General features: G+C 36.6%; 1 protein-coding gene across 24 annotated transcripts in view; it reads left to right on the top strand.

The window, feature by feature from the left end:
* Positions 1-27,183, top strand: part of LOC102094962 (ATP-dependent translocase ABCB1) — a 70,774-nt gene that overhangs the window by 13,020 nt on the left and 30,571 nt on the right. For 4 of the 24 annotated variants that reach the window (XM_065050924.1, XM_065050923.1, XM_065050922.1 and 1 more), the window contains 11 exons: positions 13,371-13,538; positions 13,821-13,921; positions 14,189-14,224; positions 14,349-14,470; positions 15,224-15,281; positions 17,497-17,644; positions 18,719-18,782; positions 22,668-22,859; positions 23,588-23,759; positions 24,787-24,911; positions 25,668-25,839. In XM_065050924.1, coding sequence (XP_064906996.1) covers positions 14,373-14,470; positions 15,224-15,281; positions 17,497-17,644; positions 18,719-18,782; positions 22,668-22,859; positions 23,588-23,759; positions 24,787-24,911; positions 25,668-25,839 — 1,029 coding nt within the window. In that variant the 5' untranslated portion in view covers positions 13,371-13,538; positions 13,821-13,921; positions 14,189-14,224; positions 14,349-14,372. Of the gene's footprint in view, positions 1-13,370; positions 13,539-13,820; positions 13,922-14,188; positions 14,225-14,245; positions 14,471-15,223; positions 15,282-17,496; positions 17,645-18,718; positions 18,783-22,667; positions 22,860-23,587; positions 23,760-24,786; positions 24,912-25,667; positions 25,840-27,183 lie in introns of those variants that run through there. The other 20 variants (XM_065050930.1, XM_065050929.1, XM_065050925.1 and 17 more) reach the window with 12 other exon arrangements.

Below are 27,183 nucleotides of genomic sequence, written 5' to 3'. Positions count from 1 at the left end.
TGATTATGTACTTTGCTGGAGTATGTGTGGTATGTCCTACTGCAAAACAGCCTCTAGTGATACTACCAAAGCTTATTGCCTAGGCTAATGCTAAACCTAGATTTTAATATGGAGTAGAGTTCTTTCGCACTGATCTTGAAAGTCTCAAAGCAAAGGCTGTGACTTATTTCATCTTATTTCTGTGTTCTTGAAACAGCACGGTCCAAAGGTCTAGATCAGTAGCAGCCAGCTGATCATGATACAGCTTATAGAAATCTGGGCATCTTATGGCTAGGGTTTGAACTAGTGCAGTTTTGCCTCAGTTCTTTCTTTGTTCTCTGTTCTTTCTGTTCCTGTTTGTAAAATTTCTTTACTTATTTGATTAGTGGTTTTCCAGTTTCATGCAAATGTAAGGATATTCTCATAGAAATGTAAGTAATTTCAAAAGTGAGTCTAATACAATTATTACTGTAGGGACATGGACTCTCATAGTCAGTTCTACCCTTTGGTGATCCTGCTATCACTCCTCCTTCCTGACCTAAAACTATTTCTGAATATTTAACTTCAGATTGTACTAACTGAATTTTGTCTTCATTAGCTTTAAAGCCTGTGTTTTGAGTAAGGCTGGTTAATTATTGGGTATATTCCTGGACTTTCAGTTCAGTTTTGGCATGTATCAACACATCTTCCATATGTAATATAACACATTTTGATGGTAATTTCATCCACATGTGATACATTTGACCTCAAAGACTTGAGGTACAGGGATAAAACAATATTGCTTTGCTTCATAGGCAAACACTTGTTTTTACCAGCTCTCCTCTGCTAGTGGACTTGCAAAGGAAGTATTGGCTAAGTCAATACCAAAAAAATCCAATGAGATATTCTACATAATGCTACAAGAATTACAGGCATCTTTCCAGCACAAACAACCTGAGAGGTGGTTACCTTATTGAAGTGTTAGAAATATCCACTTCTAGGCTTTTTCCTTTGCTTTTAACCCTGGAAAAATCGGATGTTAAAATTATACGTCTCTGTACTTGGACCTTGCTTTCCAGTAAACTTGTTGATGGTGTGTTGGAGTCCTTCTTCTGCTTCTTGCAGTTGTTGGTATTGTTTTTTTTGGGAAGGAGGATCTTGACCTTACACAACTTCTATTCTTCCACATTTTAACTTACAGACACACAAAACTTGAGGAAATTGTGTTACCCAAATATCCACTGTTTTTACTTCCTCCGGATTCTTAGTAACAAAGCATCAATGACTTGCAGGAATCACTCCACCCTCACCCTCCTACTGGTCAGTCCCAATTCCACAAACATCCGTAGCAAAATCTGCAGCTAATCCATTTTGTTTCAGCAAGGCTATGCCAATAATTCCCTGCTGTTTATAAGAGGGATCCTCCCATTCCTACATTCAGAAGGAACTCCTGAACTTGGCAGCTATTTAACTGCAGGCATAGATATTAAAACAGGTGCTAGAACATCCTTTCATGCATATAATACAAGTTTTAGCATTTTTCCAGTTTCTTGATTTTGAGCTGGAACAGATAGTCATTGAAGAGTGTTTATGAACACTGTGGTATCAATTAACATCTTAGCACTAGTGGTAGTTAATGTTCTTTACCTGACCGCTCAGCACTAATATTGTTATTGGCCATTTGCATTGGTTATGTTGTAATTTTACCACTAGAGCAGAGACAGGTAGACAGCAGAGTGTCCCTCGTCTTTGTTTTTGAGAGGGAAAGATGGTGCCTGAGGGCTTCACTGAGGAGGACCTGCTATGTTCTGTAGATTTTGTTCCTCTTCCTCATCTTTTTTCATTAGCTTGACAAAAGAAGCCAGTAGAGGAATTATGGATTTTATCTCATTTTCTTATATATTTGCCTCTTTTTCTCAAATTTGCCTTCTTGCAGTCCTATTGGTGTTCCCTAGAGGACATTTTTATCATGTTCTCCAAGGATGTTTTGCAGTTACTCTTACCACCTCTTTTTATATGATGAGCTAAATCCACACTGGGGGCTGTTTTCCCTTTTCTGTTCCTTTTGATCTTGATTTTTTAATGGAGACTGTGGGTCCTTTATGACCATATTTCTGAAAATTACAATATGTGCAGACCTGTCAGATCCATGGGACTGAGATTTCCTTGCATTCCTTCTTACCTTCATTACTTTGCTCATTTGTTTAAGCTGAATTTGCAGCTCCTCCCATTTTATTTCTGCTTGATTCACAGGTCCTAGAATTACTCTTGCTGGCTTTACCCTCATACCAAGGCTACTTTAAAGGCACTGTGGTTCTATTAACTCAAACAAATCCATCTCTGGATGCCAGTCCCAACAATTTTTCCAGGATTAATATGATTTTATATCTTATAATATTCTTTTAGTGGAATAACCTGCTAGCCAAATCTTCTTTTGGTGCTCAGATAACTGTTCTGAGACATCTACCTACTAAATTTCTTACAGGAGTTTCTTCTTGCAATGTAGCTAACAACCATACTCTACTCTGAGGCTGGGTTTTTAAGGGCTGTGCAATCTTTACTAGTTAAGGAAAGTTAATCCTCAAGGCTTGCAAGCCTGATTTTACAAGTTTCTAAATTCAGTGGCCTCAAGGTTTAAGCAGTTTCTCTTGCTTGGTCTGCAGTCAGGTCAGCTATTTTTGTTATAATCTCCCAAGTTTTAGGAGCAACACAACCAATCAGGAGTAGCCAGTGCTGTGTTCTGTTTTCACCACTGTTTTGGTTGTATCCATTTAACTGGATCATAGAAGCCTATTTTACTCTCAAATTGTCATGAGTGTTCAGATTAGTTGAGGACTGAGTTTCCCATATATCTCTGTTTTATTTTGGATAGAGAAATTTTAACAAATTTGTTATGTATAGTTGACAGTTGTGTCCTGGGTGACTGCTATTGAAGTAAAGGGCTCTCTGAGTGTGCAGACATCTATCTGTACAGAATAGTAGCTTTCAGGATCTGTCTTCAAGTTAGTAAATGGTTCACTGCAAAAACTATAACGTAAACCTAGCAACTGGAAACTGAGGACCTACTCTTAAAAACCGTGAGACTAGTATTATATACCCAGGTCAAGAGAGAGACAAAAATCTGACTTTTTATCATCATCTAGATCAAAGTTGATGTACAACAGAGGGTTTTGGTTACGCTTGCCATTGTTCTCACTCGTATTTTGCTGGTATGGACGATATATATACATATTTATTTTTTTCTGTTGTTTACCCTTTTCTTTTCCCCTATATAGTCATATAAATACACGTGAAGAAGATAAGGGGATTTTCATAGGTGAACAATATTATTATTGCTTTCCTCTATTTCCTGTCACAGTTTAACATTAATATATGACTCATCTGATATGGCATGTGAATCAACTCCTTATCTGTGTGAGGAGATCAGTTTACCATTATCAGAATAAGCCATCACTATTAATATTGTGCTAGCACGAAGAATGTTTTGATCCCTGTCCTAGCAGTGGCACATAAACAGGATAATAACTTTTACCTGTTCTTGGGGTTAAAATGTTTATGGGTAACATCTTACTATGAAATCTTGGAGTAAGCATTATTCTGCCTCTCTTCACCCTCTTGTGAACCAGAGGAAATTGTCAGGGTTCACTGGAAGAAGGTAAACTCAGTAACAAATTAAGTGTGATCACCCAATCTAACCCCCAGTATATGGAAAAACATACATGCCCTCATGATGCTGTAGACTTATCTTCATTTTTGGGCCATACAAAAGCAAGCACATATACCATTCTTGGGTGATCTACCACTCTTAAATAGTTCAGTCTACCAGAAATATGAATATAGGTGGAAATCAATTAGGAAAGCAGGTAGTAATTGTGTCCTGTGATGTGACACACCACACTAGTATTCAGGAGGTGTATTTGTCACAGATATATTTGGGACAAGATGAAGTACCACATTTCAAGGATTTTTTTTTTTTTTCTTGTAAACATGTAATTTCATATACACATTAGATTTGCACTACCAAATGGTGTGTGAGAAATTATTTCTGGTCATGTCACATTGGCATCTTACTTTGCTAATGTGTTACTGAAATGTTCCATAAATAACCTAGGCCGATAGATTCATCTTCTTCATGGGGACCATACCATTTAGAACCAGTTTTCTTTATATAATTTGGCCTTGTTCTGGTTATACATTCTTATAACTGCCAATTCAATGGACCTTTTCATGAGCTGATTGCCAACCATGAGTAATCACCAGAGAAATAATCTGTCTTCTTTAGGATGTGAGATAACCTAGCAATATATTTTCCATAGTGTCTTGGGACGGATGCTAGAGTGTCTTCTGTAAATAGCTCATTACATGGAATTGCTACCATATCATGGATAGATACAAGGCTTTTTTTGTATGCCACAAAGTCCCAAGATGCTCACCAAAGGTAGTTTAAAACAGATCTGTTCTCTAAATCCAGCTCTCCTTCATAGTAGTGACCATACAGGGAACCTCAGAGGATGCTCTCATTGAGGAATCCCTGTAGTATTTACTAAGCATATCTTGCTCACAGGGGGACCTGTAGATCCTCAGGATGTGTGACTTAGGATATTTTATTTCTAAGGGAACAGCATTCCTAGTGTGCTACATGCAGACACTGAATAGAAGATATAGGCCTTTTCTTACAGTAGCAGGTATCTCAGTTTGACTAAGTGGTCAAATGAGGTTATGAGACTTGCTTCCTTGAACATTTTTCATACTGACAAACTCACTTGCCCTCAGTGAATGGTGATGTGGAAAACAGGGCTGCCCTGAACACTTTGTTCAGTCAGGATAAGTTGTTAGTCGTTCGCTATTTGTTGCTCAATATAAAAAGAAATAAAGTAATTATTTTTCATGTCATGACTTGAAAAAAAAGGTCATAGGTAGGCGCTGGGTAGAGACTCGAACTCTTGTGGGTTACTCTGAGCAGTATTTATTGTAGAAGATTCACAGGAACAGCAGCGTTGGGTCACCTCCTCAGAGAGTGACAATCATACAGCGGTATAACTAGTCATTATATAGGGTTCTAACAGGTATTATGCAACTAAACAAAATCTATCACTGTCTATCACTGTCGATATCTATTACTGTCGGTATCCTCAGGTTCCTTCCGTTCCAGTGGTCTGCAGGTTCCACTTCTTCTTTCTTGGCAAGTACAGAACGACAGGTCATCAGTCGCAGGGCTAGCTTCTTTTGAAGTTCCACCTGTCTCATTTGTTATCCATAGTTCACCAGTCTAGCATAGAAATCAGCAACCCTAAGAATAGTATTTATCAATGTCTTAACTAAGGGTACAAAGCAAGCATAAGGTAACCACGCTCGTGGTTCTGGGTAAGGACTGTACAGGGGACAAGCTGAGACTTTCAGCTTTAGCAGCACAGCCTATAACACTGATATAGGCCTAAAATTCTAATTTCCTATTTTCCTACAACATGACCCTTGCACAGGTCATATGTCATTTTAGACAAGCAGAATGTAACCTGGGCACGGGTAGTGACTCAGCATTGAGTCAGAAAGGAGGAAGTCTAGAGTTCAAATGGTGAGGAAATTGGAATATAAACAGTTATCTCTGATGGTGCTGAAACACTGTCCCAAGCCTCATGGATCAAGGGTCCTGTGAACATCACCATTTTGTGGATCCACTTCTGAGTCTGTCTGGCTCTGACCTACAGCTTCTATCTCCCATTCTGTCTGGAATGTAGACAAGAAATCGCATGATTTCACAGTCCATGCAGGGAAGGGAGCATTGGGGAAGACCCCTAAGGTTTCCTGATTAGTGAAATACTTTGTATTGGTTATTTTTACTGTTTGTTGGGCAGGAAGGTCTCTACTAATGTTACTCTGAGTTTGGCCATGCTTAGCACTACTTACATTTTTTTCGATCATGTTGCTGTTTAATATGTTATGTCACTTTTATACAAAGTTTATGCTTAGAAATGAGTAAGAAATAAATAAGAAAAAACATGAAATTTAGGTGTTTGAGGCAGAAGTCTAATAAATTCAAGTTTCAGTGGGAAATACATGGGAAAATGTTGTTTTGCCCTTGATATGGATAATATGTGGGAGTAGAGCAATAAACCTTTTTGGAATCAGAATATATTTTAATGATCTTATGAGGTAGTGGCGTGTCAGGACTGGAGTGAGTTTCAATAGAAAAGAAAGAAAAGAGCAAAATAGTATTTTGAATAGGTGATAAATTAGTTTTAGTTTAGAATGCTGGTATAAATTTAGGTAAAATAATGATGTTATTGTAGTATAGACATTAATGAAATTATATCAAGCACTATAATACTGTACCCTACACTGGCTGCTTAATAAATACATGAAGAAGTTGCTGTGAAGATAAGACAGTTAAGAAATGTTCTTTAGGAGTTTTTCTTGGATTGGCACTCATTTAGATTTTTACATAGCAGAGTTGTCAATGAGAGAGAATGTTTTAATCCCTTGGGAAGGCAATTTTCTATCCTTTAGAAAGCATGAAACATATAGGATAAAGCAGATCAGCTATCAAAAGCTGACCTCTAAATGCTATGCAGCTGTCCCTTTCTGAGTGATGTTTGGCCAATGATAAGATTAATGAACCCCTATGGAATGAGGGAAGTTGGGAGTTAAGGGAAAATACAGATAACAAGAAAATAGAGCACCTGGTTTGGGTCAATAAAATGACTTACAGCTAATTGCCTCTTCAGGAAATGTAGCCATGATGTAGCTGGCCACAATATACAGAAATGTGATGTTCTTGTTGCTGAAGTGCTGCATAGTGAGAGACTTAATTCCTCCAGTCTCTTTAGAACTATTTCTTGCAAAGTGATCCCTTCCAGGCACATCTTGATATCACAAATAGAATCTCCCTGGTGGATCTACCTGGATTGTTGTCAGAGATGCATTGGCATTGTGGCATGTGAAGCAGACAGAGTTGTGGCATGTGGTTGGATGTTTCTGGAAGCAGAAGTGGTTGGTAAGAGGAAGCATTACTACCCGGTGTCCATGGGTACAGCTATATAAAAGGTTTGGAGCCTGGGAGCAAGTATGAAATGCACTGGATGCAATTGCCCATGGAATCACATTTGCCTTACAGAATACAATCATTTGTTTTACAGTAAACATCAAAAAGAAACAAAGCAATTTCACTCTAGTCAAAGACTAACATTCAGAATATGGTCATAGTGCCATAATTTATCTGAGATAAATTGAATGAAGTGATTATTTTTAGTCATTTCACTAGAATAATAACATCCGATATACAAGGTTAAGTAAAATAAGTAAGTATACTTTCAAACAGCTACAGCACAAGGAAGTCAAATTAGTTATAGAAATTTCAAAAATAGGCAGATTTTTAAATAAATTCCAGTTTGGGACTACTTTCCTCAACGGAAAGCAGTGAAAGAGTTTGAGTCCAGAGGACAGCAATGTCAAAGATTAATAGCACAAAGTCTATCCCGAAATGTTATAGGAACTGAGGGGGTTTTGTTTAGAGAGGACAGACAACACTTGTGAAAGCAGTATTAAGATTTCAAAAGTACTGCAAAGTGGAATGGAAGAAGTTGTTCTTCATATTTGCTGTGGATAGGGAAGGGGTAATAAGTATAACCTATCTCAAGGGCAATACAGGTTAGGCATCAGAAAAGCTTCCTAACAGTTCAGATACTCTGAAAATCTCTGCTTTTTTTTTTTTTTTGGAAACTGCCAACTTAATTTCATTCTATGAAAGATTACCCACCTAGTTGACCCCTGGCTGTACATACAGACTGGGGGATGAGATGCTGGAAAGCAGCTCTGCAGAGAGGGATCTGGGGGTTCTGGTTGATGGCAAGTTGAACATGAGAAATGGAAATATTTATAAAATGCAATTTTAAATAGTGTTGTAGAATAGTATAAGTCAATATGAATAGCTTTGATTTCTGTATAGCTTATAATATACTGTTATGTATTGAAATGTAAATACTTGCGCTTGTAAACTCCTTCCCCTCCTCCTCAGGAGTTTGACTGTCTGTAATCCAAGACACAGCTGCATAACCCTCTCTCAGACTTGTGAGAAAATTGCTAAATTCTGAGTAAGAACTCCAAAAAAGTTGATAGGGTGGACTTCTGCATGTTAAGAGTGGTAAAACTGCAGACAGAGGTAAAACTCTTGAGATGGAGCCAGGCAGCAGTTCAAGGATTCAAGAGGAAAAACATCATAATCAAAAGGAGAAAAATCCTAAGGGAAAAGCAGGGATTTGGAAGACAGCAGTTCAGTCACCATGAGGATCCATTCCAAGGGCAGAAACCAGCCCTAACCCACCTCACTGAGAACTTCCTGGCCAGCAAAGACTTTTCCTTATTTAGGTCACTGAGCATACTGACACTCATTTAGTATTTCATTAATTTAAGTTATCTTTTGTGTGTAGTAAGTAATCAGTAACTGCCGAACACTTTTGTGTATGTTGAGCTTACAAAGGCTCTTTGTGCATGGTAAGAGGTGTCCAATCAAAGTTAGGGAAAAGAAAAATTCATTCAAGCTCCTTGGTATATCATTAGCTAGAAAAATAATTATTTTAAATGCAACTATACTGCAAGCAGTGATTATGAAAACTAAAATCCTCACACATTAATGCACCATTAAGTCATATTTAATAACTTCAGTGATAAATAAACAAGTAAGTAAATATTTCCTTTGGTTTCTTGTTGTTTGCTATTTTTATTGATAAGCTTAAAATTGTTAGATTTTATTGATATTATTTTTTTAAAAAGTTGAAGTTATCATGCTGTTGTTTCACACTGTTACCACTCTTAATGTCAAAGTTCAATTAAAATTTCTGTGACAGTGGTTTATTCTTATATCATGTGTCAGTTGGTCATCCTCTTTGCTGGCCTGTATCAGATTAAAAAAATACATGCGTCTAATGTATGATTTGTGGGATAAAATTGTCTCAAGGTGAGTTGGTTAAATAAGTAGTTTACTCCCAGCTTTAACCAATCTTTGCCATCATCAAGGGAGATTTCTTTTTAATTCTGTAGGCTGAATCCCTGAATCACCAACTCTTGGGTAGACATTGTCTGTATCAAATGGACATTGACTTAGCGCAAAATAAAGATGTTCTAAACATTTTGAAAGCAGAGTGTCCTGTTTACTCAAAAGTCGAAAAAGAGAGAAAACATCTTTTTCTCCTACTTACTAGTCATGACATTTCCCACAGAAGATGGATTTAAACAGACAACCAATCTATGACCTTTGAGCTATTCAAGGCTCATAAACTATTCAAAATTCATTCCCAAACCACTTTGTTATCCTATGATCAGAAGAAGCAGGAATCTGCTGATATGGGAACTGTTGTACAATTCAAACCCCTATTGTACAAGCAAGAGCAAAATGGCTGATAAGGTTCATGCACAGGGATTGTCCAAAACTCTGCTAAATGTTCCATCCCTGTCCCACACCGGTACTCTGTGAAGATAATGACAGTTGCCGCTTGAAGAGCTACCTCCATTGAGTTGTGTGGTAAATGTTTTAAGAAATTTTAGCCAGCTGAAAGTTCTGGAAAGTGACTCATAGGATCAGGAGAGTTGACCTTGTCTAAATTAAAGCCTATACAAGAGGAAAATATCTAGTTTCACTTAAAAAATTGCAGTTGTTCCCAGGTTCATTGCACCTATTGGGTGGCTGCTTCCATGCTCCATTTCCCTTCATGGAAATTGTTTAGTTCAAGACAGAACAGTATCTCTTGGATGCTATTACTTCTATGATGATCCTAATTGCCAGATATCTTTTCTATATGAGAATACTTGCAAGTTTTCATAAAGTTTATTCAACACTCTCTTTTATAGTAATAGCCAATTTCCTTTTACCTGACATAGTTTTATTTTATTAACACATATTTTTAGAATTTTGAGCATAAGAACTTGTTGTATATTTGAAGGATGACTATTAGGTCTCTTGAAATGAATTGATTCCTCTCTCCTACTTGATATAAATACATGGTTTGAATCCTCTCTCTTGGACACTCTACTGCAATGAGAGATTGTACTGTAACAATAAACTATGATGAACCTTAAATACTTCTCTAAATCATTGCTCTTACAGACCATTCACCCATCTTGTCAGTATAGCTCTGTTCTTCACAAGAGTCTTTAAGTTGTATTTTGCATCATTATAACATAATTTTTGGACTGCAGTTAAGTTACATAACACAGATCATTCTGTATTTTAAAGAATCGTACTCACTATTAATTATTCCAGACTGTTTCCATGCATTTATTTCTCCAAATTTACTTATCCAATCTTCTCCTTATGTGAAAATGTCTTAATACTTCATGAACAAACTAATTATAAGTCAGCATCTGGAATGGTGGAAAAAGTCCATTAAGATGAAGTCCAGCAAAGCACTTAGGCACACAAGTTCTACAGACAGCTGAGAGCAGCCTCGCAATTACAGGCCCTGGTTGTTGTGAGGAATTTTAACTACCCTGATGTTTGCTGGAAGGACTACTCAACCAGCCAGCCACAGTCCAGGAGATTCCTCCAGTGCATTGATGATAACTTCCTCATGCAAATGGTGAATGAGCCAACTAGTAGAAGAGTGCTGCTGGATCTCATCCTCACTACCAAGGAGGGTCTGGCTGAAGCAATAAAGGTTGAGGGCTGCACTGGCTGCAGTGACCGTGAGATGGTGGAGTTCAGGATCTCATGTGACAGGAACAGAATACCAAGCGGAATTGCAACCCTGGATTTCAGTAGGGCCAACTTTGGCCTTTTCAAGCAATTTCTGGGGGAAATCCTGTGGGAAAAGTTACTCGAAGGTAAAAGGGCCCAAGATAGCTGGTTAGCATTCAGTGACTGCTTCTTCCAAGCTCAAGATCAGAGCATCCCGACATGTAGGAAGTCAAGGAAGGGAGCCAGGAGAGCTGCTTGGTTAAACAGGGAACTGCTGGGTAAGCTCAGGTGGAAGAGGAGAGTTTACAGATCATGGAAGGAGGGGCTGGCCACTTGGAAAGAATATAAGGCTGTTGTCAGAGGATGTAAGGAGGCAACCAGGAAAGCTAAGGCCTCCTTAGAATTAAATCTTGCGTGAGGGGTCAAGGACAACAGAAAGAGCTTCTTCAAATACATGTCAGATAAAACTAACACAAAAGGCAATGTAGGCCCACTGATGAATGGGGTGGGTGCCCTGGTGACAGAAGATACAGAGAAGGCAGAGTTACTGAATGCCTTCTATGTATCTGTCTACACTGCCGGAGGCTGTCCTGAGAAGCCCTGTACCGCTGAGGCCCCAGAGGAAGTCAGGACAATGGAGGAGTCAGCCGTGGTTGATGGGGACTGGGTTAGGGAGCAATTAAGCAATCTGGACATCCGTAAATCCATGGGTCCGGATGGGATGCACCTCCGGGTGCTGAGGGAGCTGGCTGAAGTCATTGCTAGACCACTCTCCATCATCTTTGCCAAGTCTTGGGAAATGGGAGAGGTGCCTGAGGGCCGGAGGAAAGCAAATATCACTCCAGTCTTCAAAAAGGGCAAGAAGGAGGACCCAGGTAACTATAGACTGGTCAGCCTCACCTCCATCCCTGGAAAGGTGACAGAACAACTTATCCTTGGTGCCATCTCAAGGCATGTCAAGGATAAGAGGGTCATTTGGGGCAGTCAGCATGGCTTCAGCAAGGGGAAGTTGTGCTTGACCAACCTCATTGACTTTTTTGAGGACATAACCAGGTGGATAGATGATGGCAAAGCAGTGGATGTGGTTTATCTTGATTTCAGTAAAGCGTTTGACACAGTCTCCCACAGCATTCTTGCACCTAAACTGAGGAAGTGTGGTCTGGACGATCGGGTAGTAAAGTAGACTGTGAACTGACTGAAGGAAAGAAGCCAGGGAGTTGTGGTCAATCAGGCAGAGTCTAGTTGGAGGCCTGTATCTAGTGGTGTCCCTCAAGGGTAGGTACTGGGACCAGTACTTTTCAATATATTAATCAGTGACTTGGATGAGGGAATAGAGTGCACTGTCAGCAAGTTTGCTGATGACACCAAGCTGGGAGGAGTGGCTGACACGCCAGAAGGCTGTGCTGCCATCCAGTGAGGCCTGGACAGGCTGGAGAGTTGGGTGGGGAAAAATTTAATGAAATATAACAAGGGCAAGTGTAGAGTCTTGCATCTGGGTAGGAAAAACCCCAGGTTCCAGTATAAGTTGGGGAATGACCTGTTAGAGAGCAGTGTAGGGGAAAGGGACTTGAGAGTCCTGGTGGACAGCAGGATGACCATGAGCCAGCACTGTGCCCTTGTGGCCAGGAAGGCCAATGGCATCCTGGGGTGTATTAAAAGGGGGGTGGTTAGTAGGTTGAGAGAGGTTGTGTCTCCTTCTCTGCAGACATTCAAAACCCGCCTGGACATATTCCTGTGTAGCATCATCTAGGTGTTCCTGCTCTGGCAGGGGGATTGGAGTGGATGATCTTTTGAGGTCCCTTCCAATCCCTAACGTTTTGTGATTCTGTGATTCTGTGAAGTTAAAACCCAGAAGTCTTCCTGTTAACTGCTGTGGATAAAAAACTTCTTCTCAGTGAGGGTGCCAGAGCACTGGAATAGGCTGCCCTGTCTTCACTGGAGCCATTCAAAACCCGCCTGGACATGTTCCTGTGCGACCTCACCTAGGCGTTCCTGCTCCGGCAGGGGGATTGGATTGGGTGATCTTTTGAGGTCCCTTCCAATCCCAAACATACTGTGATACTGTGATACTGTGTGACAGAAGTCTAAACAAATATCTCAGGATGACTTTTCATAAACAGACAATATTTATATTTATTAATCCTTTATATTTTGTTTGACAGACAATGGTAAACTACCCTTTCTAAAGTAATCCTCACTCTGATAAGACTCTTTGTATTCCTAAACACTGTAAATGTACTCAGTTTTATCAAAATTTTGAGATTACAGGTAAGCATGACCAAAAGGAACAAAAGTTCTCTCTTCTCGTTAATTATCAGATTGAGTAAGTTTTGTTTGAGTAAAGTGACAGGAGACATACAGAGAAATTCATGCAAATTTTCTTGTCTTCTAGAATAGGGATTTTTATTTAACTTTTCGTAAATTTTATTACTGTAAAGGTGTTGAACATATCTATTTTACTATATGCATTGAAATAAGTTAAGAAGTGCAATTAATTTATTTTAAATGTTTTAAATAGTTGATTTTATTTAATTAATTTATTTAATTGAAGTAATTCCTACTGATAAAAACAATATATTTCATGATTTTGAAGAGTTTAGAATCTGAGCATACATTCACAAATCTAATTGAGCACCATAGATATTCCCAAACCATTTCTAAACTGAGTCTGAAACTCTTCGTGCTGCTGTGCAGTTATTCAAATGAAAAATGATATGAACTGTAATAAAATCCTGTTTTATTTCAGGTTAGATGGGTCATATTTTTCTGGATGAGACTTAGAAGAAGGTAAAAGAAACAAAAGAATAAAACACTCCTTTTCCGTTATTTGGTTTCCTTCTCACTGTGTATTAAAGAATGGATTCATCCTTAAGTGTAAGAGTAACTTGGAGTATTCAGCACCATCTCTAATAAGGTAAAAATGAATTCCTAGGAGTTTTAAGGGACATAATTAAGCCAACAGTGATAAGGGGAACTTCTCCTGGTGGAATAATAGATTGTTCAGGCTTATTTTGCCAGGTGACAATGAAATAACCATTTATTTAATAACTTTCTTTGTTAAATACGCTAAAGGGAGGCAGAGTCCAAAGTGCTTAAACTTTACTCTCCAAAGTATGCGAGGCAATGGAACTGGGAGGGGGGAAGGACAAGAAAAAAAAAATATATAAAGCTGTTCATCATCTCTGTTTTACATAAGAGCAAAGTCCAGTCATGGTGCACGTCCTCAACCACATTAATTCGTCTGATTTTTGAACAGTCTTTCAGAGAACTACGCACAAACCAAGAACAACCTTCACCGTAAGTCAATGTATTTTTCTTTTAAATCAGAGATATTTGTAAAATTCACTGATAACTGAATTGGGAAAATTCCAAATAACTGTGCATTCTTTTAAATAAACCTCTACTTTCTCATTTATTTTGTATGTCTGTGCTGAATTACAGAAAATATAATGCTTATATCCTTCAAATGAAATTAAAGGAAGGACACACAGTTATCAAATAGATAGAAATACAAAATGTACATGTTTGTAAGCAAAATCCAAATATCTGGCTTTGTTTCCACAGGTTTATACTTGCCTATGACGAGGATTCATTTACAACGTATGACATTAATAACTTTTTTATTTTAATAAGTATCTATATTTTTGTTTCAAACAAATCCTTATTGATATTACTGTTCTTGGCTTAATGGTTGTGTATTCTTCAGTAAGATACTGTTTTACAGGAAGCTAATTTAAATAAATTTAAAATGCATTCTGAAGATGAAAAGAAGCAGATGCGTATTGCAAATAGAAATAGTTATGAGATCACTGCCTTCAACCAGGGTCATGAATCTGAGGACAAACAGTAAGTATTCTTAAATATTGCAAATATGTTCTATATTGAAGCTTATAAGGTTAAATTATTTCAGATTTTTATTTAATTTTTTAAATTTTGCTTATTTTATCAGGAAAGTCTAATAACAGAAAGCTTTGTATCAATTTGAAAGTATCATTGATTGACACATTTATTTGGTGCAGAAGACCATTTATCTTTTTTCTTTTAAGGACTGTGTCCACAGTATTGACTACAGTTTATTGAAAACAATTCTATAATATTGCAGAAAGGATGTCAGAATAAACATCTGGGATACAATTATGTCATCAGCTAAAAAGCGTGTTAAAATTTTTAGTATGGAAAGGAATCAGTATTTTGCAGTCCTTGAACATTTTCTCTATTTCTCATCCCTCATGTGCAAAAAATTTGACTTTATAAGTTATCTTCTGCTTTCCCATTTTGAAAGCTATATACTGCTTCAGTTCACAACTTCCCCGATCAGATAGTGGAACCACCAGCCATTTTTGGTGTTCACCCCTTGAGAGGGGTGAACTGGGAAGATGTTGACTTAAATTTATAGCAGCAGGAGCTGATGCAATTTATATACCTGCAGGCTTAAATAAAAATATCCCAAGAATGCTCAATAAATCATTTACACACAATTGTTTTCTGCAAAATTGTTTCATAATTATACTTTAATTGAACTTCATTAATACACTGCATTAGTATTTCTGTGAAATCTTTTTGCTTTTTAAATGCACTAAAACTACCATACCTTTTAAGCAAGGAGAAGAAGAAGAAGAAAGCAGAAAAGCCTAAGATGGTCAGCCCATTTCAACTGGTAAGTTTATATATATATATATATATATATATATATATATATATATGTGCACATATATATACACATGTATGCAGATTTCAAAGTGTACACAAAAAATGTTTTAAATTATGTTAAGAGTACTGCATGTATCATTTTTCCTATACCAAATACTTTGATACTACAGAACATGTGATAAATTACAGCAATCAAACATTTCTTCTTTGGATGTAGTTTTGTTAAAGAATTTGTCTTATTACTGACATGGATTCTTAGCCATCTTGCCTTAGTAAGCTGCCATGCTAAACACAGCTGTACTAGATTTTTGTTTGAGAAAGGTGGGGATTTCCATGTTCAGTCACTTCAGATATAATGAAAAGTGTGCTTGTGTACCTAAGATTATGTGTAGTCTTGACCTCTAAATTATTTGAGTCAGGTACTAATCACACTAGTCAGCCCCATTAACCATTTTTCATCACCTGAGTCAGCAGTAAAGTGCAACTCCATGGCACTGATGATACTTACAGTTAAAAAGTGCCTTAAAAAGTACCTTAAATTCTAGAAAGTTTTAATTTACTGTATATATCATAGAATCATAGCATGCCAGGTTGGAAGGGACCTCAAGGATCATCTGGTCCAACCTTTCTTGGCAAAAGCACAGTCTAGACAAGATGGCCCAGCACCCTGTCCAGCTGAATCTTTTAAGTGTCCAGTGTTGGGGAATCCACCACTTCCCTGGGGACGTGATGCCAATGGCTGAATTGTTATCATAATGAAAAATTTCCCTCTTGAGTCCAATCGGAATTTCCGATTGGGAATAACTTGTACCCATTACCCCTCGTCTTTTCCATGTGACTCCTTGTAAAAACGGAGTCTCCATCTTCTTTGTAGCCACCCTTTAAACACTGGAACATGGTGATGAGGTCTCCCCTAAGCCTTCTTTTCTCAAGGCTGAACAAGCCCAGTTCTCTCAGCCTTTCCTCACATGGTGGCTTCTCAATCCTTTGATCATCTTCCTGGCCCTTCTCTCGACCCACATATTTTTTGAACAGCAGGGACCAAAACTGAACACAGTATTCCAGCTGTGGCCTGACAAGCGCTGAGTAGAGCAGGATAATGACCTTGCTGGTGATGCCCTCACTAACGCAGCCCAGCATCCTGTTGGCAGCTCTCTGTTCACTCATGTTGAGCTTGTCATCCACCAGAACCCCCAGGTCCCTTTCCACAGAGCTGCTCCCCATGTGGGTAGATCCCAGCCTGTGCTGCCCTCCTGGATGATGTTTTCCCAGGTGCAAGACCTTACACTTGTCCTAGTTGAGGTTCATAAGGCTCTTGTCAGCCAGCTCTTCCAGCCTGTACAGGTCATCCTGCAGGGCAGCTCTCCCTTTCGAAATGTTCACTTCCCCACTCAGTTTGGTGTCATCGCGATCAGGTTTGTCAAGCACGATTTGCCCTTGGTGACTCTGTTATTTTAAAGTAATGCAATGTGTTAATATTGAATTAAAGTGAATCCTAGGTACTCTTCGTAATATTGAAACACTTAACATTTTGTAGGCTTAGTGTGCATAATGCACAGCAATGATATGGCAAATAACAAAAATAAACTTATAGCCTGTGATGCTGGCCAATGACCCATTTTTCTGCTTTGTTACATAGGCTTGAACTTCTACAATTACATCATAGTGCTATAATTTACAACAATAAACTTAGTATTTTACAGTACAGAATAAAGCAAATGATTTTGTAATAGATGAGCTCAAACTTAATAAAGTTCAACAGCAAGAGTTATTTAGGATTTCAGTAAGTTTTGATAATGTCTATGGTACATTAGGAACAGCTTTATGACTGCATAATAACGAATTTACAATAATTATTGCCTCAAATAGGATAATGCCATTAAAATTTCTTATAATTTGAACTTCAAATATCAAACTTCAAAAGGGAAAATTTCTTACACCTTGTTTTCATTTTCTTACCCAGTTGCAGATATTGATACACTGAAATAGTACACTTCTCTGGTTTTGAGAGTTTGTAGTATAAAGGTGCTTATATTAGAATGTTTTATTCCTGTGCATTTAAATTGTTTTGTAAACCAAATTTCTAATCAGATAAAGTTGTAGTTTTGGGACACTAGGTGTACAGTTGATAGCTTTTTCTAGACATCCCAGCTTTTGCATACAGAACATTGTGTTAGCATTCTAATACCACAGTTAGAATGAATTTATCTTCTCACCCACAGTTTCGATACTCCAGTTGCTTGGATAAATTACTGATGATAGTAGGCAGTCTCCTGGCAATAGTGCATGGAAGCAGTCTACCTATTATGATGATAATTTTTGGTGATATGACTGATAGCTTTGTTTCTTCTGGAGGCACAAATGTTCCAGGTAAGAATTTATTTTCTATGAAGAGAACAATGGCTCATATGTGAAAAACAGCCAAGGAGATTCAATCATCTTTACATGGGATATTGATGTCAGAAACCCAACTTGCTACTATACTATCTTGCAAATTAGTAACTCTTGTGTTTGCTATAACAGAGACACACTATGATTTTTTTTTCCTCAGAATTCTTAGTTTCTGCATTAGTAGATTTTTTTTCAAATTAACTACTACAATGCACATTTAATAAATCATGTTTAACTGTGACTGTGATAAATAGAAAGAGGCTAGTTTTCCTTTTCTTCAAAATGAGTTCCTGTTGATTCCCTCACATCAATCCTGAAAATTATATTTCATAAAGTGAATCAGATCAGTAAGCAAACCAACCAAAAATATGCTACCAAAAATAAAAGTACTTGTTTTCTCATTTTGTTGAATAGCCTTTCTTTCTAAATCAGAAATATGAAATCAAAGACAAAGTAGGGCAGATGTGCAATGCTGGATACAGGAGGTAGGAGTGACACTGTCACTTTTGTATCAATGGACAGACCAGATTGCATTGTCCTCTGAAGTCACATGTTAGATGTTAAACTTGTGAACAGGTTTGTTGCCTGAAATACTATCTAATACAATTTTATTAAACATTTTAATAAATATCTATGGTGATACAGAAAACAGATGTGATTGTCTTCTGTCCTGCATCCATTTTTTTCTCTTATTATGGTGCTGTAAGACAGAAATACAGGCATATTGCCTTCATCAGAACAAGTAGTTTAGGATTTACTCCTTCCCAAGTACAATCAGATTTTTACCGTGCAAATGCAAAATGCTGCACCTGCAGTCTTCTCAAAACATTGATGTAATTTTGTAGTCAATGGAGTTATGACTAACCTATTATTAGTACAATCATTGTTTTTAAATAGGTAGAAGCCTGAAGTCATCACACTCCTCCTTTCATTAAAATCAGCTTGATTCAAAAGGAGATGTAGCAACTCCGAATTCACTGAACTGCATGCAGAAAAACAAATTTGTTAAAACTTGCTCTATTAAAAATATTTACTCTTTTCTTCCTTTGTAAGAAAACATTTCTGCAGTGAATTCCTCTTCAGATATTTTTGCCACACTGGAAGAAGATATGACAAGGTAATTAGAAATTGATATTTCCTTTTCTTTTTTAATGTAGGCACATATATCTAGTCACAGATGTTTTGCATGCTTTAAACAACATAAAAGCAATGGTAGTTTGAATGATGTATGTAACTAAAGATTCACACATGAAATTATTGGGGGCAGTGGGAGAGTTCTTGAACATCCTCAGCCATTCCTAACAATTTTGATATAACTTCTTGCTCTCACTCATCCACATGTGTCCTAGTGCCATCTGTATTTCCATCCTTCTTCCTTCTCTTCCTCTGATTTTATAAACAGTAGCTGTTATGCTAAAAAATTATGTTGATTATCATCCATTGGTTTCTTGAGCTACGGTGATTCACGGATAAAAGGCAGAATTAAAATTGTCAGATAGTACCTACTTTGGTGCCAACACATCAAGCTCAACTAAATTATCTGGATTACAGAAAAGACAGAGTTAGATCATATGCAAACTTAAATCTTGCGTTCTAGAGTTGACAATAGTTAGTACAAAGCTTCATGAAGAAAAGGGCAAATCAGGAGAAACATCAGTTGCCAATAGATGTGTTTTGTTATGGGGCTTTATTAACCACTGTCCATGGACTTGGTTTATGCCGGATGTCTAAAGTTCAAGTGCATTTTCTTGTACCACTTCAGCTTCTTTTCTTCAGGTTTAAGTCTGTTCCTCATTAGGTATTGAAAAAAATCTGATATTGCAGGAGTGCTGATGTGCTCAAGGCAATTGTTTTTTCGGAAGAGAAGGAAGAGGAAAGGCATTTGCTTATCTCTTGATGTTTTATATAGAAGTGCATTGTCATTTCTGGTAATGGTATAAACTTATAGATGATTTATATCGAGTAGTTAAGTTTCTAATTTTAAAAAACTATTTTTACCAAAAAGGTTTCTTTACTCTGAAATAAATCAGCAAGAGCTAGTTAGGAAAAGGCTGTTGCTTAGAAATGAAGAACTCATATGTAATGAGAATGAACTAGCAGGGAACTGGGAATTATGTTTTGTAAGAGTACAGGCATATGAAGTTTCTTGCTCCTGCAACATTTCTGTCAGTCTCTGACATGAATGCAAGTAATGCTTACACACCTTCAGCAGGATATAAAAGTGCCCAGTGACTTGAAAGCAAATTTGATGGCAAAATTTCACAACAAAATAGTTCGTGCATGGGTGAATACACAGCTTTCAAATCAACGTATTTTCTTTTTTTATTTTCTTTTCTACTCAAACATATATATTTTAAAGCAGGATGTAATAGAATTACACAAGGTATTACTGACCGTTGTAGCATAAGAATAGTGTGTATTTTAATGTGTCATTTATAAGCCTTTTAGACCAACAACCAATCATAACTATTTTTGAGTAATGGTTTGTTGTTCTTTTAATCTCTGAACTCATATCACATCATCTCAACTAAAAACAATAGGAATCCTCCTGCTGTTCTCACTGGGCGATCATCTAGGATTTGCTGCTGCTTAAAGAACAAAGAGTACAGGAAACAGACAAACTGACACAAAGTGTAAATGTGAATATAGATCTACATCAACATCTAAACATTGAGAACTGCCTGTTCTCATGACCCTAAAAGATGGTCTATTTGAGGGACATCTTTTATTAACACCATGTATGCCACCTAGTATTTTAGACATTAACTCTGAAAGTACAAGTATAAATAAAAAGCAGCTCAAGTTTCTCTTTAGAAACAAATTGTTGAATGAGGAATATATTACTTATTGGCAGCACAGGAAGAGATTCTTTTTTCTAAAGCTTTTAGATAGTGCCTCGAGTTAGCATGTTCACTGGTTTGAAGAAGCAGTTGTTTGTACCCAGCCCCTGTTTCTCTAAGAACACCTGCCAGCAGGTCAAATGATAATAAACACTGTTTACAGGGACAAAGTTCTCACACAGGTGTGCTCAAATACTGAACTATACACGTGGACTTGGTTGTGTTTGTTACTCAAACAACAGTTTTCCTAAAACCCAACTATTTCTCAAGCGAAAAAGAACCATTATTTTACAATGCAGGGAGCGTTTACTCTCTATTAAGTTTCAGCAGTGAATTTACAGAATCTATTTCTTCAGCATAGAATCTGGCAAATATATAAATCCCTTTGATACAATTTCTTGTGAAACAAAGTCCAAGCATAAAACAATCATTTGAAGTGATGTAACATCATAAAGTAATTGTCTAAAGTAGTTACTGCTGAATTTAGAAAGAGTGTTCATGGGTTTAGTTTAGTAGTTTCTGTGTAGAGTTTTAATGGAGCTAAAGATGACTAAGGTCAATATTCAACTAACCAGCATTCAGTTAGGTATTAACATTTTTTTATTAAACAGTTTAGGTAAAGTTCATTTCATAATGAGCATTGCTCCGAAGTCCCTGACTAAACTGTATGACACTGAGTTAGTTTTACATTAACTTTTAACTAGTGAGGCACACAGAGGTGCAACTCTCAGATGTATGAAAGGCAATTCAGAATAAACAAACCTGTTTTGTCTTAATAGCCATGTTCTTCACCTCCATGCTGCTCTTGGCCATTCAGAGTATCATTGGCTATCATGACAGTATTACAGAACCTGGACACACTAGTGCTCCCAGACCATGATGTTGTTTGTTATCAGTTTGCAGGATTACACTTGCTTGAAAATAATTCACAGTACAGCAAGAAGGTTTCTTTAAAGTAATTTTGGCAAAACTTTTCTGGAACAAATATTCTGAAGTCCTCGTTCATGCTCTGAAGAGGGAGTGCAATAATACTGGCTTTAATGAAGTGGCAGTGGAAGGGAATTTAAGTTCATACAGAAATTAGCCACAAAAAAGTCTGGATTAAAATTGCATGTTTCATCTATAAAGCCATTCTCTCCTTTTTTGAGCAGAGCATTTGCACACAAATTCCTGCAATTTGCTCCTGCCAAGTTTCACGCTACAGTTTTAAAGAATCAGTATGAATACCTTACTAAGAGTGAGTGAAAGTCCTAAGAGCTTTAAAGCTTATTGCTAGTTATTTGCTTTTATATAGATTCAGTAGTCTTGCAATTACATGTAACCATTAATATTTAGCCATTGTTTTTGGTCATGTTTTACAAACAGAGAATCAGTTCAGTTATATTTTTATGGTTTAGTTCTGGGTTAAGTTCACCTGTAACTGATTCTGATGTCAATTCTGAATTAAATCATATCTGATTTGATTATGTTTGAACAGTTTATAACTGTGGCTTAAATTTAGTTCCAGTTTAAGAAATACAGTGGATCATGCACTTGGTGTTGGTTAGACACCCTGCTCATAGCACAGAGCTCAATTATTTTAAAGTATCAGTTCATAATAAACTGGAGAGCAAAATAATTTTTGATCTAGTGACATTTGCCTGCAATAGATGATATATATATAGTTGTGTTGTATTCTCAAACCAGGAAATACTTACAGCCACCATGAATGTATGTATTTATATTTATATTTATAGCCATGTCATATGCTGTAAATGTGTGTGATTATAGGCATATATGATTAGGTCTGTCTGTATGTGGTAAAACAAAAATGTTATGGCATTTTTATAAATGACACATTTAAGTGAAAAGGGTATTGTGTCTAAAATATAGTTCTGAAGTAGTCTTATGAGGAAATATATACTATATTGACAAAAATAAAAAGTAATTCCTGTCTAACGATAGCTTTGTTTCATTTATTGCCTATCTAAAAACTGATATTAATATACTACTCATAGAAAACTTGGCAAGTTTTACAGGAAAATGTAAACTCTAGTAAAAACATGTAAATTCTAATTCAGGACCAAGACAGAAGAAGTAAGCATGAAGCTAAATGCAAACCAGTGAGGTAATTAAAACTAATTTCAGACAATTTTGCCCTTTAAATTTTTTTTTTCTTTCAGATATGCATACTACTATTCTGCATTAGGAGCTGGTGTTTTCCTTGCTGCTTATATCCAAACTTCATTTTGGACTCTAGCAGCAGGCCGGCAAATAAAAAAAATCAGACAAAATTTTTTTCATGCAATTATAAGACAGGAAATTGGATGGTTTGATGTAAATGATGCAGGAGAACTTAACACTCGTCTTCTAGAGTAAGTACGCCGTACCTTACCCAATGCTATTTTATCTTATGAAGCACGTATGAGTTACAACTTTTTCTTTTTATTTGTAAATTGAATTATTTCATTGTGAAATGAAATTTCACTGTGAAATTAAATTGAATCGTTTCATTGTCCAATGAAGTTTTCAAGTTTTCTCATGGAGAGTCTCAGAGACTGAACTGCTAATGCTTCTGATACTGGACTGTCACAACGACATCAGAAAAGCATTTTCATAAGTTCCTTTAAACTCTGAGGATGGATGAAGCCCAGCCTACGAGATTACCTCATGAAGAGAAAACATAGTTAATTTCAACGCACATTGAGGACTGAATAAAGTGCTGACTGACCCCAGCAGGGTGGACAGTTTTAATTGCATGCAAGCTATTCCTTTCCCTTTGCCTTCACGAAAGGCTTTATCTTTTCTTTCCAAATATCCGACAGTTTCCAAAGAGATCAAAAAAAAGTGAGAGTAATTTTGCAATGTAGGCAGAATTTCAGCCTTTTGAGACAAAACCAGGTTTATAGCATTACATTTTCACAAGAGATGTGAATTTTTCCTTGAGCACACTATATAGTGCCTTATCTTGAAGCAGACTGTTGTTTGGAAGTAATTGAATAATAAAGATTGACTTCTACAGAGATGCCCATGTGAAAAAACTGAAAAGCTTTCTTGTACTTTCTACATTTTCCTTCCTGTCTGGATGTAATTTGTTTTTCAGTGATGTCTCCAAAATTAATGATGGGATAGGTGACAAAATTGGATTGCTTATTCAATCATTAACAACGTTTATAGCCGGATTTATTGTTGGTCTCATAAGAGGATGGAAATTAACCCTTGTAATACTAGCAGTCAGTCCTGTCCTGGGACTTTCAGCAGCCATGTGGGCAAAGGTAGGTTAACATACATTCAGTGCCAAGTTTTATATTAAACAGAGATAATGAAATAAATCTACGTATCTGTAATTCTTACTCTTAGAATGTATTGCTTAGAACAATTATAGCTTTAGACCGTGTCTATGCACATAACCTCTCAGATGAACTGTATATAAGTACCTTCATGTAGTTTGAATATTATAATTCCTGTAGATTGTGCAGATTTGTTTGATTTAAAGCTGTTTCAGCCAATATGGCATATTCTTATATAGAAAAGAAAACAAGATATATGAGTGGAATCAACATCTGTAACTGTTAAACTTCATCCACGTGATTGCCTGTTCTGTTGGAAGGAATAATTCCACCTCATGAATAATTAAATTAGACCAAGCCTTGGTCTTAGACATAGAATTTATTTTCAGAGTTGTTAACGGCTTTGGTAAGAAACTTTAGGCAGACTTAGATGAGACAAATACTAAATTACCATGGGATTGGTGACTTACGTTTGTAGTTTGAAAGCCTTCAGATTTTTATTTATTTATTTTTAAATTTTATTTTATTTATCTATTTTTCTTGCATTTCAAAGTTCATATAATCCTTCCCTATCTTGAGTGACTATACTGTGGAAAAGGTAGGAGTAGAGAAGCATGTGCTAAGTATGTCTGCAGGCTAAGAGTCTTCATGGACTGTGGCCAATTAAAGTAAACCATAGAGCCCTCCAGCTAAGGTAGCCAGAGATGAGAATAAGCTGAGGAGATCTGCCTGGGGAGAACCACACCAGCTCAGTATGAGTCGTCATCTAATCTTCTGCACTGGGTGAAAGCAGACTGAAAAATCCAGCCCTTAGTTGTTGAGAATGGGTAATGTTGAATTATGTGATTGGATTCATGAGGTACTTAAGAATTTTGATATTGAACATTCCGCACTCATATATAATATAATCGAAAGTCTTCATATTGGAAGAAAGTAACTGTGATAAAAACTATTATGGAGTGTTTGAGCTCATTCTATTTTTCTCAAGTAAAAAAATTTGATCCTGTATTAGATTCTCTCTAGTTTCACTGACAAAGAACAAGCTGCATACGCAAAAGCCGGTGCTGTTGCAGAGGAGGTTCTGGCAGCAATCCGTACTGTAATAGCTTTTGGAGGACAGGACAAAGAAATTAAAAGGTAAGAGCAATATTTGCTTTTGTCAGCTGATTTTAAAGTACTCACTTCAAATGGTTTGAAATTTTTTTGTATCTTTGCTGTTGAAAGTCTGTCAAACAAGTAAATCTTGTGCTTCCTGCATTTTCAGGTAATGCCAAGTGGTCTGTTACAGGTTTCACTATGGATTATAAGTTTAACTACATTTTGAAAGACAATTAATTATTTTTCTAGAAAATAACAAAATAAATTAATATATTGTCTCTACTCTAGAAAGCGTACAAACTAAGTACCACACAGTGAGAGCTTTAGACAAAAAAAAAAGGCCCTACCATGAGAAGAGACGATGGTATCCTTGGTAATCTGATTACTCAGTAGTTATTCTGAAGGTACTAGTAAACAATATCTTGATTTTCACTATACTGTAAAACATCATTCTTTTATATTAAGCTAACAATTATAATCTACAAACCTGTCCTGAATGGCTTATGATCAAAGTTCACTGTCCCACAGGTTAAGAAACTTGAATGCCAGTCCCTGCACTGCAGTGCTCTTCTTTTTTTCTGTATACCAGCTTGACTGATGTTGGCCTTTTTAGGAGTTACCTTAAAGTCTCTGTGACTGACTACTGGGCTTACCTTTGTACAGTCTTGAGTTATATATTTGTTATATCTTGTTGTACTTTTTGAGTGTTCTTTTTCTAATTCACCCACAGAGTTTTTGGTGCTGCGTGCTATGTTAAAAGTCTGAGTCTATTTTGAACTTCTGTGTTCCTTCCAGATACCATAAAAATTTAGAAGATGCTAAACGAATTGGAATAAAAAAGGCCATTACTTCTAATATATCTATGGGTGCTGCTTTCTTACTGATATATGCGTCATATGCATTGGCATTCTGGTATGGTACTACCTTGGTCTTAAATGATGACTACAGTATTGGCAAAGTTCTTACAGTAAGTATTAATGAGGAAATTCGCAATAATAGTGAGAAATACTAAAGAAAATACATTAAAGACTATCTTGGGAACTTATTTGCGTTTAATAAGAATTATGAGCCAAAACGGGCAAAATAGCATCTCCTTAACAAAAAGATTATCAACACAAAAATCCGCATGTTGTTTCTATAGTATCTCAAAATCTACATCAAGCTAAATAAAACAAGCTATTTTAACTGTTTCTACATTATTTAATTACTTTCATAAGACCAGACTGATATAGAAACTGTTCAGACAAAAACTGAAGTACGGTGTCCTTCCTAGTTGCTATTTGTTTACAGGTTTGTGAGGCTAAATAGATTTTCACAATGCAGAAGTAAATACTTTTTAACTGTTGTGTGGTCTGAGTAGATGATTGTATGGATACTTTTCTTATCTTTTGCACCATAAGAGCTTGGAATCCCTTCTCAATATTTTTAGAACACAAGGGAGAGGAAAATATACTCATGACTAGTCAATATGTCTCAGTCTAACCAAAGGAAGAAAGCTGTATAAGTGATAGCTTAAATTCTTCTCTTCAACCATTTTAATTTTGTATGAAATATCAAACCAACATTGTAAGAAGAATAACTTCATTAACCATGATGAAGCCCAGCCAGGAGACCATGTGTATAAATGTATATATTTTTTAAATTACCTGATTTGTTTTATTTATGAATCACTGACCTTTGTGAAAAATGGCTCTGATATGTGTTAGTGGCTCTTTTGAATCTGACTGTATTTTTAAAATGCAGGCTGGCATACAGAGCATCTCAATGAGATGTATGCCTTTGCATGTAATTTTTTCAGTTCAAAGTATTTGCAATTTCTGTTGTGGATGTTGTAGTTCCTCCGAATGGTGTTTTTATGACATGAACAGGAGAACATTGCCTTATTAGGTATGACGTTTGTGAATGAACACTGTTAGATGAAAGTAATGGGTGTGACAGACCTTTGCTCTGACATACCGTGGCTGTTATTATGATCTCTGAACAGTGTGTTTTTATTACTTTTAGTTTGATGCTAACCTGAGAGCTTCTCTGAGAAAATAATGTATTTTTTTCTTTTTCTGTTCTTGTTTGCTTGCAGTCACTCTCATTACAGCAGAGGGACATTTTATTATTTTATGAGGGAGAATCTGAATTTGTATACTTCTATTTCACTGTCACTTTGAAAACAGCATGATAGTGCTTTGCATATCTGTCTTTCTTGCATTGGAAGACATGCAATATACTTTCTGACCTTTGGAACATCTTTTGCCAAAGCATTAATTAGTACAATAAATCCTGAGACATCAAGAATACTTACACATTTTTTGGCACA

Source organism: Columba livia, chromosome 2 (assembly GCF_036013475.1).
Source record: "Columba livia isolate bColLiv1 breed racing homer chromosome 2, bColLiv1.pat.W.v2, whole genome shotgun sequence".
In the NCBI taxonomy this organism is placed as follows: domain Eukaryota; kingdom Metazoa; phylum Chordata; class Aves; order Columbiformes; family Columbidae; genus Columba; species Columba livia.
Note: the sequence above shows the minus strand (reverse complement) of the source record. Positions and strands in the feature narration are given on the sequence as shown.